We start from the raw sequence: 17,218 nt of genomic DNA on the forward strand, positions 1-17,218 counted from the left end.
ACCCTTTCCCAATTGGAAATTACACTTATTAGATGTAATAAGGTAATCCCAATGTTAACCTATTGGAGAGATAGGCCTCACAGTAGTGAGAAAGGAATTTAAGTGTTTTTCACTACTACGACTTGTAAAATTTAAAAGTACACATTCTACTTTTTAAATACACTACACCCTGCCCCTCGGCTATCCAAGGCCTACCTTATGGGTGACTTATATTTATTCAAAAGGAAGGTTTGGGCCTGGCAAGAGGATTAACTTTCCAGGTCAACATGGGAGTTTAAAACTGCACACACTGGCTCTGCAATAGCAGGCCTGAGACTTGTTTAAAGGGCTACTAAAGAGGGTGGCACAACACATGCTGCAGGCCCACTAATAGTATTTAATTTGCAGGCCCTGGGCACATGTAGTGTACTTTACTAGGGACTTATAAGTAAATTAATTGTGAAATTGTGGATAAGCCAATGTTGCCATGTTTAGGCAGCGAGCACATGCACTTTAGCACTGGTTAGCAACGGTAAGGTGTCCAGAGTCCTAAAGCCAACAAACATGAAATCAGCAAAAAAGTGGGAGGAGGAAGACAAAACATTTGGGGATGACCCTGCAGAAAGGGCCATTTCCAACAATAACATTTTGTAGAAATGTGGGGGTCCTCCCTATTTTGTATTTTTTACAACCCTAGCTAGCATAAGATAACTTGAGACTCTGGGGCTGATGGACTGCTTATAATGCATTTGTTAACTGAACTGTGGCATTCCTTCTACAACAGATGTGATGATGTGCCACTCATCAACTTGATGAATGTCATATTTTTCTTTGTCTCACCTTTCCCCAACTCTCCCTTCCTATCCATTCAATAAGCCCTTAACCCAAGAATTGTGACTTAATAATTTGCACCATAAATGGATCGCACACTTGGGGGGGGAGGGGTGGATGTGGTGACCGAGATGCTAACTCACTGCTACAGGATCCTCTCAAAAGTAGCCCATGCCAGCCCTACTACCCCCACTCAGGCATGAAAGGGGCATCATTATAATAGTGCAGAGTCTCACTAAGAACAATGTCTGTCCCATATCAAACTAGTGTACACCATGGCCTGATTGACGAAGGTAAATTAAAGTTACACTTTTGGTGTAAGTTTACTTTCTCTGTGCAACTGTACTACCAGCCAGTAACCTTGTGAGTAGAAACTACCTACTATTAGTTCTAAAATGATAGGAGATAGTCACTACTCACAAAATTACTACTTGTAAAGTTAAGCCACTTATGGAAAAGTTACCAGGCGTAAACTTACAATGCAAGAGGAAAGTAACACCAAAAGTGCAATTTACTTTACCTTTGTGAATCAAGCCTTGTGTTGATTACAGTATCTATGCAATATACAGTAACCTTCTCCTGAATCTTGACCCCTGTATTGAGGGTTTTCTAAGTTCAGTTAAATTTTGTTTTTTAAAATAAATAAATAGTTATCAGCTGCCCAGATTGCTTAGAGGTACTACTGCTAGGAATTGTTTGTATGCTATTTTTGTCATGGTGGTCTCTCAGTCTTGGATTATCCACTCACTCTGTGTTTTCTTTCAAACTAGTTGCCTGTGATTGATCATTTTTCTGAATAATCCTACAGTTGGAGTTCACCTCACAAGCATTATTCGGAATGGGAGAGAGTGGGACCTCGCTTTGTGAATATCTTCCCTGTTAGCGCTAGCCCACTACTACCACCAGCATTAAGAAGGCCCTTTGGGAAACCCTACAATAAGGTTTGGGAAGAATGAGAGAGGCAGCAGTAATGGCTTAATCTATTGAGGTGGGAACTAAGAAGTAAACTAGTTAAAAACGTATTACTGAAGCAGCTATTCTTGGGAAGCAGACACAAATAAGAAAGATTAAGATTTTTGTGTATGTTGTTGGCATACCACCATAGTGGTCAGTAGTTACAGGGGTAGGACAAGGGCATTAACTTAGTAGTATACACTTTGATAGGTGGTGGGTGCTGCAACACCCCATCAAGCAATAAGTCAAACAGAACTAGTCTGGTAGTACGGTATACTGGACTGTAGGAAGAGATAAGTAAAGGAGCCTACTGAAGAATAAATACATGCCAGCGGACTTCAGGTAGAGAAAATCCAGGAGGAAGTGTCAATGGCCAGTATAATATGTGACAATTTAAGAGGACAGCTTCTCGTCTTTCTTTCATCAATAAACCACAATGCAATGCTAACTAGCAATGCAAAACAACAGACAGATAGAGAGTGATATGTATTGAAAAAAACATTTTAATTTTACAAAAGGATAACCATCGTATCCACCCACAACAGGCCCACCCCTTTCCCCAAGCAAAAGCCCCCAAATGTCCTGAGTCTGACCCTTTCCCTAAATTCCCTTGTCCGTTCCCACCTTCTCCACCCACAGCACAGTTTTTTCCACCAAAAAAAGTTCAATAAAAAAAGACTTCGAGGGTATCCATGTTGGAGCTTAGGTGGTCAACTTCTTGGGACAGGTGCTGTTGCCCATGCCAGGGCAGAGCCAGCTTGCGTAGAGTGCGGCAGAGGAAGCATGTGCCTCCTCCTCCTTCACCTCCTCCAAGGCCACCAGCTGGCAGTATTCAGCAGTGACTGTCTCTAGCCTCTGGTGCCGCAGGCGGAAGACTATCTCATTCTTGGATGGGTGACATCCAGCAACAGCAGTAGCTATATCAGGAAAGAAAACACAAATTGTATTGCTTAGGGCAAACACTTGCTTATACTGTAGTGGCACAGTAGCAGAACATTACTGGTCCCCTAAGGGCCATTGGAATGTTGATGTGATTAGTCACAGGGCCAGGTTTTTCTCACAAATGCATCACATAATGCAATAACACTGACTGCAAGAAATTAAGTCAGAATAGCAACATAATCAAAAAGTGCTTTTCATTTAAAGGATTTCATAGTGAAACTGAACAGATGCTTTGGGGCCTATTAGGATGGTGGGCGGATCGCCCCCACCGGGCTGGCGGTAGTCACCGCCGGGGGCAATCCACCCGCCATCCATGCCAGAATGACCCCACCATATTAGGATGACTGGGGGGTCCGTGGCGGACGGGAAGACCGTCCGCCGCTTTTCCCCCCGTCGACGAGTAGACTTGGTGGAAAAGTGGGTGGGGGGTGCACATAGAGGGTACCTATGGTACCCCCCTGCATTTGCATGCACAAGGTGGCAGGCACCGCTCGGTGCCTGCCACCTTGTGCATGCAAATGCACAACATGCATTTTGTACATTGTAGCGGGTGCTGCGTACAGCACTGCCCGCCGCAATGTCCAGTGTGGCGGGCGGATCCTGATCTGTATGGCGGAACCGCCGCACCTATGGTGGGCAGTCCCTTTACCCGTTGCACCGCCATCGTAATAGACCCCTTTGTGTGTTATGAATTTCCTCTCATTAATGAGTAAGGTGTTTATGCTGCCCAATTACTCGAATACTTGACTAAGGTATATAAGTAACATTAGTGGAGGCACGGTGGCAGGTCTGCTACTCTAAAGCATTCTTTAGGGGCAGATGTATTGGCATGATCATTTATTAACTTACTATAATGAACTCCAATGGCCATGCTCCTATTCGACTGCCTTTTCAATTTTAACCTGACTCCAAAATTAGGGACAGATTGGATACCTCATCACACGGGATGTATAAGGGATATCCCGTCTGCAGTAGGCAGACAGTGCACAGATTATAAACAATGCACTATAGTACGGTGAGGTTATATATTGTATTTGGAACTTTTGTCACAGAGTATCCTATCCGTCAAACTCTAAATCAGACACCTAATCCCACATTACACCCTGGCGTTCACCACTAATAATTTTCAACAAATACTTTCACTTGGCAGTAGGGAAAATGACTCTAAAAGAAGGTAAGTTAGAGGGATTAAGTGGTTAAGTTATGGAATGGTTGTCACTGATCATGTACTACGCTTTTGCTTTGTCGTATTGGTTCACAAAAGATGACTTGACGGAAGCGAAAAATTGGAACAGGCGTGAATCCATCATGGAAGCCATGAAATATAAATCACCTGGGCAGAAACATATGGCACATGCCGAGATGAAATTAGCAGTTTTGGTAGGCTGGGACAGAAGGAGTGGATGGTGAAGTGACGTACTAGTAGTAGTTGACTGAGTGGGCACTGAGAAATACACCTTGATTATGGTTTGTATGCATTGCAAACTTCATAATGCAGCGGTGTTAACTGCAGCAGACACACATTTCACCACCAACACTTCAGCACCGAATTAAACCATGCTTGAGTTTTAGGTGGTGAAATGCCATCAGTAGGGAAGTGATGGGTGGGATATATGCCTTGCTTAACAAGTGCAGTTTTGTTAATAAAAAGCAGGGTGACTCACCACTTGGCCCTGCCACTGCAGGACTGCTCCCACTCCAACTGCCTGGGCCTTCTCCATCCCTGGCTGGCTGCTGGTGCTGGTTGCGGCACTGGTGGTCTGTGCGCCAGAAAACAAACATATTCATTCATTGTATATACCAGATTAGACACTTAAGTAATTATTTTGCACAAAGTACAACAGCAATGCATCACTACAGTTAGGTTATTAGTATCTTCCATCAAAACTTTCACTTCGGGAGGTTTTTTTGTTGACAGCCTGTTAAAAAAGCCAAGTAGTCAAGTCAACATAAAACTGAAAAGGGCCGGAGCCTATTCGTTTTTGTTTCTCACAGGACCGCAGATCCATGGATCTTCTGTGTATCCATGGTCAATTTAAAAAAAAGTTTGGGGCCATTGGGTGAGCCTTCTGGGATTACTCCATGAGGGTGAACAACCTTTACAACGCAACTGTTACAACGCACTACACTTACAACGAAATTTTTACAACGCAACATCCACTACAACGCATTCCATTACATAGCATGACACTACAACGCATGTTTAAAAACTACCTTTACAACGCATTCCAATACATTGCATACTACCTTTACAACGCATACCATTACAACGCAATCCAACACTTACCCTACTGTTGCACCCCCTGGAGTTAGAATAGTAATTTTTACCCCTATACTATGCGTTGTAATGGTATGCGTTGTAAAGGTAGTCTGCGATGTAATGGAATGCGTTGTAAAGGTAGTTTTTAAACATGCGTTGTAGTGTCATGCTATGTAATGGAATGCGTTGTAGTGGATGTTGCGTTGTAAAAAATGCGTTGTAAAAAATGCGTTGTAAAAGTGTGCGTTGTAACGACATACATCCCTCCATGAGGCAAAGGAAGCAGGGTATCCCTACCCTTCCCACTATGTGTATTCTTTATACTTTTTACAGTACAGGACTGAGTCCCCAAGTCTTAAAATGGGTGCTGCATATCTTTATTAATGATAACTTTTGATCTGTTGCATCCCTGGGACTTCTGTGTTCCTATATATAAGCTAATTAATTTCAAACCTTAATTTAACCCTAAAATTACCCTTAACCCCTTTACCACTATTCTCCCTTCAAACCTAAAATTACCCTAAGCTCCCTGCTCCCTTTCCACCACTACCCACCAGCAAACCTACATGTAACGATTGATAAGTCATTAAAACAAATCAAAGGTTACAAGGACGTTATAGTAAGGTTCAGATTTTACACACATAAAACCATAGACATTCAGCAGTTATAGTTATACTTATCTCAAGAAGCTATAATTTGTGGTCTAGATATACATAAATATATATTTTTTAATAACTCTAAAACTACTCAACAGATTTACACCAAATTACAAAAAAACACCTTTTCTGGACCAAGATCTAGCTTGCTGCCAAATTTGTTGTCATTCTGTTCAGCGGTTTAGGCTGTAGTCATGTCTAAAAAGCCTATGGAAATTGCATGAGTAAAATGGTTTTTGGGACCCCTCAAAAGTTTCCAGACAGCAGCTGAAGTGAGTGGCAAAGTACATTCGATAAGCGCCCCCAAATTTATTCAAAACAAAAAATGCTTTTCCTGTGGAAACTAGGTTCTAACTATAACTATCTACCGGGAACTGCTAGTCGCATTTATATATAAATTCAGCCTTCCCGTCCTTCTCCTTCTGCAGGATTCAGAAGGAGAAGAACGGGAAGGCTTCCAGCCTGAATGGAGACCTTATCAAGGGGAACTTAATAAATTAAGAAATACTGACAATGATGAACTTAGAACTTGGAGATTCAAATCGTTATAAGAATTATTTTTGGGGAAGTACAAGTGCTAACTTTAGAAGATGAAAAAAGAATAGCAAAATCAAGAGACTATAAAAGCCCTGAAGAAGCGCAGTGGAGCGCGAAACACGTGTTGGCTTTGTACAGACTGCGGCTATGTTTTGACTGCTTAAGAAAAAATAAATAACAACAAAAAGAGATTTTAAGATGTGCTTCCAACCTATGTGCATTAATTATAATGTCAGCTAACGGATAATCCGTGTTGTTATTTTTTAATGCACGCACATGCTCCGGGATGCATTCCTTTAGAGGTCTTATTGTGCACCCTATATAAGTAAGACCGCATATACAGACAATACAGTACACCATGTACTTGAATTACAATTCATGAACCTCATGATTTTGTAGGCTTTCCGTGTGTTGTACTGGAATTCAGTAATTCTATTCATGGCCAAGCTGCATACATTGCAGTGCCCACATTTGTGGAATCCCGGTGGTAGGCTAAGTAACCAGGTGGTAGTTACAGTGGGTGTCAGGTAGCTGTGGCAGAGGGTTTGTCTGATGGTTCTACCCTACTGTGTACAATGTTAGGTTTATCGGTGATCACCTTGGTAAGTGTCTTATCCATTTGCAGAATGCACCAATGTTTGGACATGATCTTGTGTAGGTCGGCACTGGGCGCGCTATATGGAATAACCATGGCAGCAATTTTCTTTCTATATGTAGTGTTGGATTTCTTGCTGGCTGGTCTGTTGCACAGCAAATCTATGCTTTGTACCATTTTGATTCTGGTTTTCGCTTGCTCAAGCACCTGTGTTGAGTAGCCCTTATTTGCAAATCTGTTTTCCATCTTCCGAAGTCCCTGTTGGAAGCATGCATCTGAACTGCAATTCAACGGAACTCTAATCATTTCTCCAAAGGGAACTGCCTTTATTTGTGCTTGCGGGTGCACACTGGAACCATGCAGAATGGAATTACAAGCCATTTGTTTTCTAAATGTCTTGGATCTAACATGCTGCACCTCAAAAAATAGGGTGGTATCCAAATAGTCAATGTTTTCATTGCTGCAGTGATGTGTAAACTGGATGTCAAAGTTGTTATCATTTAAAAACAGTAAAAACTCCTTAAGTATGGCAGCATCTCCTGGCCAGAACATCAACATATCATCTATGTATCGTACCCATAGAATGATGTGATCAGTGAAGGTGGAATGGCAGAGTGTCCAGGCATGGACTTTTTCATACAGTCCCATGTACAAATTAGCAAAGGACGGAGAACATTTTTCTACCATGGCCACCCCCGTGTTTGTCAATACCAGTCACCATTGTGTATGAAGAAATTACTGTCCAGTATCAGTGTGATCATGTCCTTGAGCATAGTGTTATGTTCTACCAATGTCGCCCTTCTGGTGTCCAGAAAGTGCTGGATAGCCTCCAAACCCTTGGATTTTGGGAAACATGTATACAGAGACATGACGTTTAGTGTCACTAAGAGATGTCCTTCTGAACACTCAAAGTCCTTGACCTTGCCTAGCAGGTCTTTTGTGTCCCTTAGACATGAGGGCAGGTTGTGCACCAGAGGCTGGAAAAATATGTAGATGTACTCAGAAAGTTTTTCCGTAGGACAACAGGAGCTTAGGAAGCTGGAAAACAGATTTGTTAACACGGGCTATTCAACACAGGTACTTGGGCAAGCGAAAACCATAATCAAAAAGGTACAAAGTATAGATTTGCTATGCAACAGACCAGCCAGCAAGATATCCAACACTACAGATAGAAAGAAAAATCCTGCCATGTTTATTCCATATAGCGCAGCCAGTGCCGACCTACACAAGATCATATCCAAACATTGGGGCATTCTGCAAATGGATGGGACAATTAACAAGGTGATCACCGATAAACCTAACATTGTGCACAGTAGAGGTCGAAGCATCAGAGAGATCCTCTGCCACAGCTAACTGAGATGCACTGTAACTACCACCTGGTTACCTAGCCTTCCACTGGGATTCCACAAATCTGGGCACTGCAATATATGCTGCTTGGCCATCAATAGAATTACTGAATTCCAGTACAACACACGGAAAACCTACAAAATCATGAGGTTTGTGAATTGTAACTAAAGGTACGCGGTATACGGTATGTATTGTCTGTACATGCGGTCTTATTTATACAGGGAGCACAATAAGACCTCTGAAGGAATGCATCCAGAAGCATGTGCATGCAATCAAAAATAATAACACAGATTATCCATTATCTGTGCAGTATAATAATTAAGCCTGGGCAAAGCACTACGCTACGCTTGCGTAGTTTGCGAAGTTTGTGCTACTTCGCACTACGCGAATTGCACGTATCACAGTGCAAACACACGTAGCGTAGCGTAGTGCAGCGGTCATTTTTTGCTTGCTCGCGGTCCTCAACGTCAAGTTGGAGACCGCGAGCAAGCAAAATGACATCCCGGCGAGACTTTTTCCTCGTTCGCGATCAGCAAAATCAAGTTGCCGATCGCAAGCGTGGAAAATAAACCTCCCAGCGAGCTTCTCAATGCGGGGAGGTCAGGTTTCTCATTGCGAGTGGTCGCGTATGCTCGCGACCGCTCGCGATGAGAAACTACCAGTCCACGCTGAGAAAGCTGCCGCTCGAGTAGAAATCTACTCGAGTGGCAGAAAACGACCGCTTGCACTGTGCAAGATGCAGTTTGCGGACAAGCATCCGGCACTGTGCAATCAGTGCGAACAGCATCTTGCATAGTGCACTACGCAGTTTGCAAAGCTACGCGTAGCACGCGTAATGCGAAGTGCACTTCGCGTAGCTACACGTAGCGGTACTTCGCAAACTACGCCCAGGGTTAATAATAATGCATATGGGTTGGAATAACATCTTAAAATCTCTTTCCGTTGTATGGATAAGTTAAGCCCCATAATTCGTGGGGGGGGGCGACAAAACACTGTTACTTAGACAACTGGAAATTAGGTCGTTGATTGGACTGAGAGCAGTAGACATGGGGCTCAACTTAGATAGGGAACTTCACACCTTTCTCTATTAATGTAATGCCTGTCTGATATATTGTACACACATGCTCTCAGTGCTTATATACATAGTCATAAATATCAACGGTCTGTGTCTCCGCCCAACAAACTGTTAAAGAGTTGCAATGTTCCTTTAAAGAAGTCCTAACATCGTAAGATAATTGGGGCAACATATGGATCACAAATTGGCTAGCCCAACTGTGTCTGGCTGCTCTCCCCTTTAACATCTTGGTTTACTGTGTTTTAACATATGCTGAATATACTCCTGGTGACTAGTCTGTGCCACAAACAATGATAAGGAGGATTCTTACTAGTTGGATGACGATGTGGGTATACAGCATCCCTCCTGTTTTACAACACTGACTACGTAAAATGGTTGTACCCATAGATGGCACGGTGTCTGTTATGCCAATGCATATATGTGCACTCTACGCTGTGCAAAATTGTTGATCTCACTTTAGGAGACGTTATGAGACCTTATTATGGGTATACCAGGTGTGCTCACTGTACTACCTTTCTAAATGCACTGGTTTAAAATCTCCCATGTACTTCACTGCATGTCCCACTATGCAGGTTTCTCTGGCTGCTCCCCCTCTCAACATCTTGGTTTGCTGTGTTTGACCATAAGCTATGTGTTATCCTGTTAGTTTATGCCACAGACAATGATAATGGTGATTATCACTAGTTGGGTGACGATGTGGTTACACAGCACCAACCTATTTTTAAACACTGACTGTATAATGTGGTGGTATCTATAGCTGGTATGATGACTACTATGTCAGCGCATTTATTAATTCTACCCTCTGTCTATATATGTGCACTCCACACTGTGCAGAACTGTTAATCACACTTGAGGAGGCATCAGGAGACCTTATGACGTGTACACCAGACGTACTCCCTGCACTACTTCTGTTAATGCACCGGTGTAAAATCCTATATATTCTTCACTGTATATACTACTATGCAGGTTTACAACTTAAGATGGCGCTCATCTTACTTTGTTGAACAGGTATCACCTTTCTTTATAAATATGCTTCCTTTACAGAGCCAACAGTGAAATATACTTTGAGCGTTTTACTGTTGTGAATAATATTTTAATGTACCGATTGGATATTGTCCTTGCAGTCTCCACTGCATGTTCCCACACTGTGGGTTTGCATGACTTGACTACACTTCAAGATGCTGCCCTTCATTACTAGCTTAGCAGATCCCACAGTTTTCTAGTCCTACCTCTCTGTCCCCTTTCACAACGCCTTCTGATTTAAGCCAGGCGGTATGGGAATTCGATGCAAACCGGCCTACGTGCGCGTTTTAATCCTTCGACTTTGGCATCACAGTTGAGTTTACGGGTCGCCGGCTCACCAATTTTTGGGCTTGCTGGCCGCCAGTAGTGTTAATGCAAAATTGCCAATATGCAATGTCCCAATATTATGCTTTTTTAAAATTCCCCTATTCAGGCTTATCAAGGCCATGCACCGGTCATATGCCGTGATACCTCATGGGCTGACAGCGATTGTGATTACCCCTTTCCGCTCTTCCCAGAGCCAAGTTGAATTATTTGTATGCCGGGGGAAACAAGCCTACATTGCTCACTATCGTTCTATATGGAAGGACCTCCTAGTCTCTGGTGAACTCGCACAGGTCTGTGTATGTTTTATTTCTATGCCACCAGTAGGGTTTGGCCTCGGGCTGCCTATTAATTGGCATGCTCTCTTTTTGGTAATCCCAGGATCAAGTTGCATTATATGCATGCCGGGTGAAACAGAGGGACCTCCTGGGCTCTGGTGAACACACACAGGTTTGTCATGTTCTATCCATTCACCCTGTCGGAGGGACGGTCAGAAACAGAAACGAGGAGGCCGTAGGGGTTGAATAGTGTAGGGTTTTTATTGCTGATTGTCAATAACCCGCCAGAAGGGCTAACGGAAAGTATATAAAGTAAGATATACAGATAGGCAAAGTGGGGGTAGAAACAATCCCGTTCGTTGATGTCTTCATAGGCTTGGTCCTCAGTTGAAGGAAGGTGGGGCTGTTCCTCCTTTTCTACGGTTGCCGTCTCTGGTGTGGTTCTCCCCGGGGTAACCCAAAAACAAAAGAAAGAGTGGTCAAGTACAGGTTTTGGTACTTCTGGTATACCGTCACCACACCCGGTGTAACCCTGACAAAGGGGAATGAAGGGACGAAAGAAAATGAAGTTCAAAGGAGAATAGTAGCAAAAAGGGGTGGTCATATCATAGGGTTGGGATTAGGGTGGTTGGTTTGCCTTTAAGTCCTCTCCTGACACTGACGGTCGACTAAGAGAGGGATCCTCTTCCCTAAACCCTCCACCGCACTTCCTGACCCACCCTTTGGTCCCCGTTACGTACCGCTGTCTGCCACAACTCTCCTGAGTTGTGGCGGCTCGTACGTGTCCCCCGGGCTCCACCACTCCTCGGTCCAGACGTCAGGAGCCTCCGGTTCTTCCGTGGGGTATTCCTCGACGTCCTCTCGACGGGAAGCGGCGTCCTCGGTTCTCTCGGCGTCCTCTCGATGGGGAATGATGTCCTCGATCCTTTCGGCGTCTCTCTCCGCTACCTCCGGCTGTCTTCCAAGGGACACTCTGATTCTTACGACTTCCGGCTTTTTCTGCCTCCTCTGACCTCCAGGTCCGTTACCTGATTGGTCGAGCTGCTGTGTCCTGTCACTTCCGGGAGGAGGGACTTCCAGTCAGATGCAACGTACTGAGGGGTGGGGAAAAGAGGTGTTGTTATGTCGGCTTCCTGGTTGCCTGTATACGGACGGTAAGGAAGCCAATGTACATCGGGTTGTTTCTCTCTGTGGACCCGCTCCTCCTCACATCCCCCTACCCTATCTTTCTTGTTAACAAGAAAAGGACCCTGAGGATACCTAGACAGGAAGTCTGCGTTGGCCTGGTCTTTCCCTTTCCTATGGCGAATGGTAAATTGGAAGGGTTGAAGGGCTAGGAACCACCGTAAGATTCTGGGGTTGTGACCTTTGTTTTGGGACAGCCACTCAAGGGGTGCATGGTCTGTGTAAAGGAGGAAGGCCCTACCATCTAGATAATAACGGAGTGCTTCTACTGCCCATTTGATGGCTAGTGCTTCTTTTTCGATCACCGCATACCGAGTTTCTCTGGGATATAGTTTGCGGCTGATGAAAAGTATGGGCCTCTCTTGTTGTTGGTCATCTGGTTGTGACAAAACCGCCCCAAGGCCAGTGTCGGAGGCATCCGTCTGCAGGATAAACGGTTTCTCATAATCAGGATTCACTAGAAGGGGCTGTGAGGTGATGAGACGTTTTAGTTCTTGGAAAGAGGCCTGCTCTGTGGAGGATGGCGTTTTTAGACTTCTTTCCGTCGGTATAGCCTTCTTTAATAGATCAGTTAAAGGACTAGCGATCTGGGAGAAGTGGGGGATGAATCGACTGTAATATCCCAGGAGACCCAGGAAGGCTCTGAGGTCTTTTTTGGTCTTGGGGAAGGGAACTTGTGAAATGGCTGCTACTTTTTCTTCTTGGGGTTTTATGAATCCTTCTCCCAGGAGGAAGCCTAGATATTTCACGGACCTAGCAGCTAACCTGCTTTTGTTGGGGTTAATGGTCAATCCTCCGTTTCCTAAGGTTTGGACCACCGCTTTTAGGTGTTGAAGATGTTCTTCCCATGAATCGCTATGGATGATTATGTCATCCAAGTACGCTGCTGCATATTGCCTGTGTTTCTGTAATAAGGTATTCATAAGCCTCTGAAATGTGACGGGGGCCCCGTGGAGTCCGAATGATAATACCTTAAAGTGATATAAACCTGTCAGGGTAAAAAAAGCTGTCTTTTCCCTGTCCTGGGGCTTCAGGGGTACCTGCCAGTACCCTCTACAGAGATCTAAGGTACTGATGTATTGTGCCTTCCCAAGCCTCTCTACCATTTCATCGACCCTAGGGAGGGGATATGCATCAAACTGTGATACCTTGTTTACTTCCCTGAAATCGATACAGAAGCGGATGGACCCATCGGGCTTCGGTACAAGTACTATAGGGGAGCTCCACTCGCTTTTGGAGGGTTCGATGATGTCTAAGTTCAACATTTGTAAGACCTCTTGTTCTATGGCTTTTCTCCTGGCTTCAGGGATTCGGTACGGCCGTAGACGAACAGTCTTCCCGGGTGTAGTGTGGATCTCATGTTCTACCAGGTTAGTTCTGCCGGGGAGCAGTGAAAATACATTTTGTACTGATTGGAGTGTTGTTTTTAGTTGTTCCCTAAGGGGGTCAGTGAGGTCTGGGTCAATGCTTGGTTCTAGTGGTGAAGGAGATAGGTCGGTGACTAGGACCGGTCTCGGCCCTTCCCATTTTTTTAATGGATTAATATGGTATATTTGTGTGGGGCTTCCTGATGGTCCCATTTCGACTTTGTAAGTGACGGGTGTTACCTTGTCAACTACTGTGAAGGGACCCTGCCATTGGCATAGGAGTTTATGTTCTGAGGTGGGACGAAGGATTAAGACTGGATCGCCTATTTGGAAGGATCGCTCCTTAGTCGCTTTATCGTATTGGGTTTTTTGGGTCTTTTGTGTGTTTTCTAGATTGGTTTTTACAATCTCCCGGACTTGATTCAAGTGTGACTTAAGGTTTGTTACATACTCCAATAGCGGTTTGGCCGTATCGGCCTCTTCTTCCCATTCTTCTTTAGCCATATCCAGAAGGGTACGTGGTGGCCTTCCGTACAAGAGTTCAAATGGGGAATAGCCTAAACTCTTTTGCTGTACGCACCGTATGGCAAATAAGTCCAATGGAAGCATGTCCTCCCACTTGCGTGTTTCTAGATTGAGTAGTTTCTTCAGGGTGGTTTTTAGGGTGGAATTTAGCGTTCTACCAATCCGTCAGTTTGAGGATGATAGGCGGCCGTTCGTATCTGCTTAACGTTCAATTGTTGACATACCTGCTTCATCAATTTAGAGGTAAAAGGGGTACCCTGATCGGTAATGATTTCCGTAGGAAATCCTACACGTGAAAAAACGTTGATCATAGCTTTAGCTATCTGGGTGGTATTGGGCTGTCTGAGGGGAATGGCTTCCGGGAACCGTGTGGCATAATCAACTAAAACCAGGAGATACTGATAACCATTACGTGAGGGTAAAAGGGGTCCTACGATGTCCATCCCCACCTTGGAAAAGGGTACATCGATGATAGGTAAAGGTCTCAAGGGCACACGGGGCGGAATATGTTGACTAGTTTTTTGGCAAACTGTACACTCACGACAGTATTTTCTGACCTGTTGGTATATACCTGGCCAATAGAATCTTTCCAGGATAGCCTTTTCTGTTTTGTCCCTCCCCAAAATGTCCACCAAGTAAGTGACTGTGCGCTAAGAAGAGGACCTTTTCTCTATAGGGGAGAGGTACTAACAGCTGGGTAGGCATAGCTCTTCCTCCCTTTCTGTACAACAGCCCTCGTATTTTAAAAAACTGGGGACCTACTTGTAGCAGGTCTTCTTCTTCGGCGGCTTGTTGCCATGCTTCCTGTAGGGTGTTATCCTCTCTTTGTGCGGTGTGGAAGTTTTGATCGTGACCCCATATAGGGTTATCTGATTGACTGAGTAGGGCGGGTTTCCCTTTTCTTTTTTCCCTTCTTCTTTGCTGTTTACTTTTCCTGTCTTTCCCTGGAGTCCACCCGAGCTCTACCTCATGGAAGAACGGGGCCTCTTCGGTCCAATCTATTGGTTCCGTATTGTGAGGGGGTAAGAGGCTGTGAAGGTGTGGATAATCGGTACCAAGGAGTACGGGTTCGGGAAGGTGAGGGAGGAGACGAACTTTCATAGTTACCGGTCGTTTGATGGGGTTGTGTTGTATATTCACGTTAGTCATGGGATAAGTTTTACAATCCCCATGGATACACCAAATATTAACAGCCCCGATGGTATTTGAGGTTCCTCCCGGTACCTCTTGGGGTCTCATCAGGGTTTGTCGGCTACCTATGTCTACAAAAGCTTGTCTGAGTTCGCCATTGACTGTGATTTGTCTCTGAAACGGAGACGGTTCGCTCCCTGTCTGACTAAACAGGGTTCTCACATATCCGATCTCCATTGGTTCTTCCTTTTGGGGACATATTCGGGCTATGTGTCCGTAGGTACCACAATGGAAGCATTGAGGACCCAGGGGAGACGGGAGTCGAGGTACCGGGGCAATGGGAGTGGGGGCTATGGTCACCGTCTCAGGCTTTCGAGGTAGATGAGGAGGTCTGGGATGCCTTGCTGAATGAGTACCAGATGGCTTCCAGGCATTTTCTTCCTTTCCCTTTTGTAACTCTTGAGCTCGAAAATAGGCAGCGGCTACTTCTACCGCTTTCTCTAGGGTTAAATCTGTATGCTGACGTACCCATCTTTGAATAGGGGGATGTAGGGAACTAAGGAATTGTTCCAGGTAAATCTTCTCAAGTATGGCCTCTTTAGTTAATATCAGGGGTTTTAGCCATCTATCCGCAGTGTCTTTTATGCGATAGCATAAGGTTCTGGGGTTTTCTTGTGGCCCTTCTTTTATTTGGCGAAGACGCATTCTATATGTCTCATCATCAATGCCCAGACGTTCAAGTAAACACCTTTTAATGTCAGGATATGGAGTGGTCCCAAGAGGATTGGCTGCCTGATAAGCAGCTTGAAGATCGCCAGAGAGCAAGGGCCCTAGATATTGTCCCCACCTATCTTCAGGCCAAAGGGCTGCGCGGGCGAGTCTCTCAAAGTTGGCTAGAAAAAAGCCGGGGTCTTCTCCGGGAACGTACTTCTGTACGACTACCGAGGGGGGGCGGTGAAACCTCTAGGTTGTCCTAGTACGTCAGCAAGCTTGCCTAAGGTGGATTCTTGGGTTTGGCTTTGTCCAGCAAGGGCTTTGTGTAGCGCTTCTCGTTCGTTTTCTGCAGTTTCTAAGAACCTGGCCATTATGTTTTCCAGACAGTCTTGGCCTTCCGCCATTTTTTTGACTACTGCCTCCATTTCCTCCGATCCCACTTCTGACACCAAATGTCGGAGGGACGGTCGGAAACAGAAGCGAGGAGGCTGAAGGGGTTGAATAGTGTAGGGTTTTTATTGCTGATTGTCAATAACCCGCCAGAAGGGCTAACGGAAAGTATATAAAGTAAGATATACAGATAGGCAAAGTGGGGGTAGAAACAATCCCGTTCGTTGATGTCTTCATAGGCTTGGTCCTCAGTTGAAGGAAGGTGGGGCTGTTCCTCCTTTTCTACGGTTGCCGTCTCTGGTGTGGTTCTCCCTGGGGTAACCCAAAAACAAAAGAAAGAGCGGTCAAGTACAGGTTTTGGTACTTATGGTATACCGTCACCACACCCGTTGTAACCCTGACAAAGGGGAGTGAAGGAACGAAAGAAAATGAAGTTCAAAGGAGAATAGTAGCAAAAAGGGGTGGTCGTATCATAGGGTTGGGATCAGGGTGGTTGGTTTGCCTTTAAGTCCTCTCCTGACACTGACGGTCAACTAAGAGAGGGATCCTCTTCCCTAAACCCGCCACCACACTTCCTGACCCACCCATTGGTCCCCGTTACGTACCGCTGTCTGCCACAACTCTCCTGAGTTGTGGCGGCTCGTACGTGTCCCCCGGGCTCCACCACTCCTCGGTCCAGACGTCAGGAGCCTCCGGTTCTTCTGTGGGGTATTCCTCGATGTCCTCTCGACGGGAAGCGGCGTCCTCGGTTCTCTCGGCGTCCTCTCGATGGGGAATGATGTCCTCGATCCTTTCGGCGTCTCTCTCCGCTACCTCCGGCTGTCTTCCAAGGGACGCTCTGATTCTTTTGACTTCCGGCTTTTTCTGCCTCCTCTGACCTCCAGGTCCGTTACCTGATTGGTCGAGCTGCTGTGTCCTGTCACTTCCGGGAGGAGGGACTTCCAGGTCAGATGCAACGTACTGAGGGTTGGGGAAAAGAGGTGTCGTTATGTCGGCTTCCTGGTTGCCTGTATACGGATGGTAAGGAAGCCAATGTACATCGGGTTGTTTCTCTCTGTGGACCCGCTCCTCCTCACACACCCCTAGAGAGGTTTCAGCCTCGAGC

The 17,218-nt window shown here is 45.2% G+C and overlaps 1 protein-coding gene across 1 annotated transcript in view; it reads right to left on the reverse strand.

Moving 5' to 3' along the window:
- Window positions 1–2,362: 2,362 nt before the first annotated feature.
- LOC146798916 (uncharacterized) overlaps window positions 2,363–17,218 on the reverse strand; it is a 58,731-nt gene continuing 43,875 nt past the window's right edge. The window contains exons 2-3 of the mRNA XM_085628017.1: window positions 4,371–4,466; window positions 2,363–2,681 (exon numbers count right to left, since the gene is read on the reverse strand). Coding sequence (XP_085484143.1) covers window positions 2,467–2,681; window positions 4,371–4,466 — 311 coding nt within the window. The 3' untranslated portion in view covers window positions 2,363–2,466. The remainder of the gene's footprint in view (window positions 2,682–4,370; window positions 4,467–17,218) is intronic.

Source organism: Triturus cristatus, chromosome 9, assembly GCF_964204655.1.
Source record: "Triturus cristatus chromosome 9, aTriCri1.1, whole genome shotgun sequence".
Classification (NCBI taxonomy): Eukaryota; Metazoa; Chordata; class Amphibia; order Caudata; family Salamandridae; genus Triturus; species Triturus cristatus.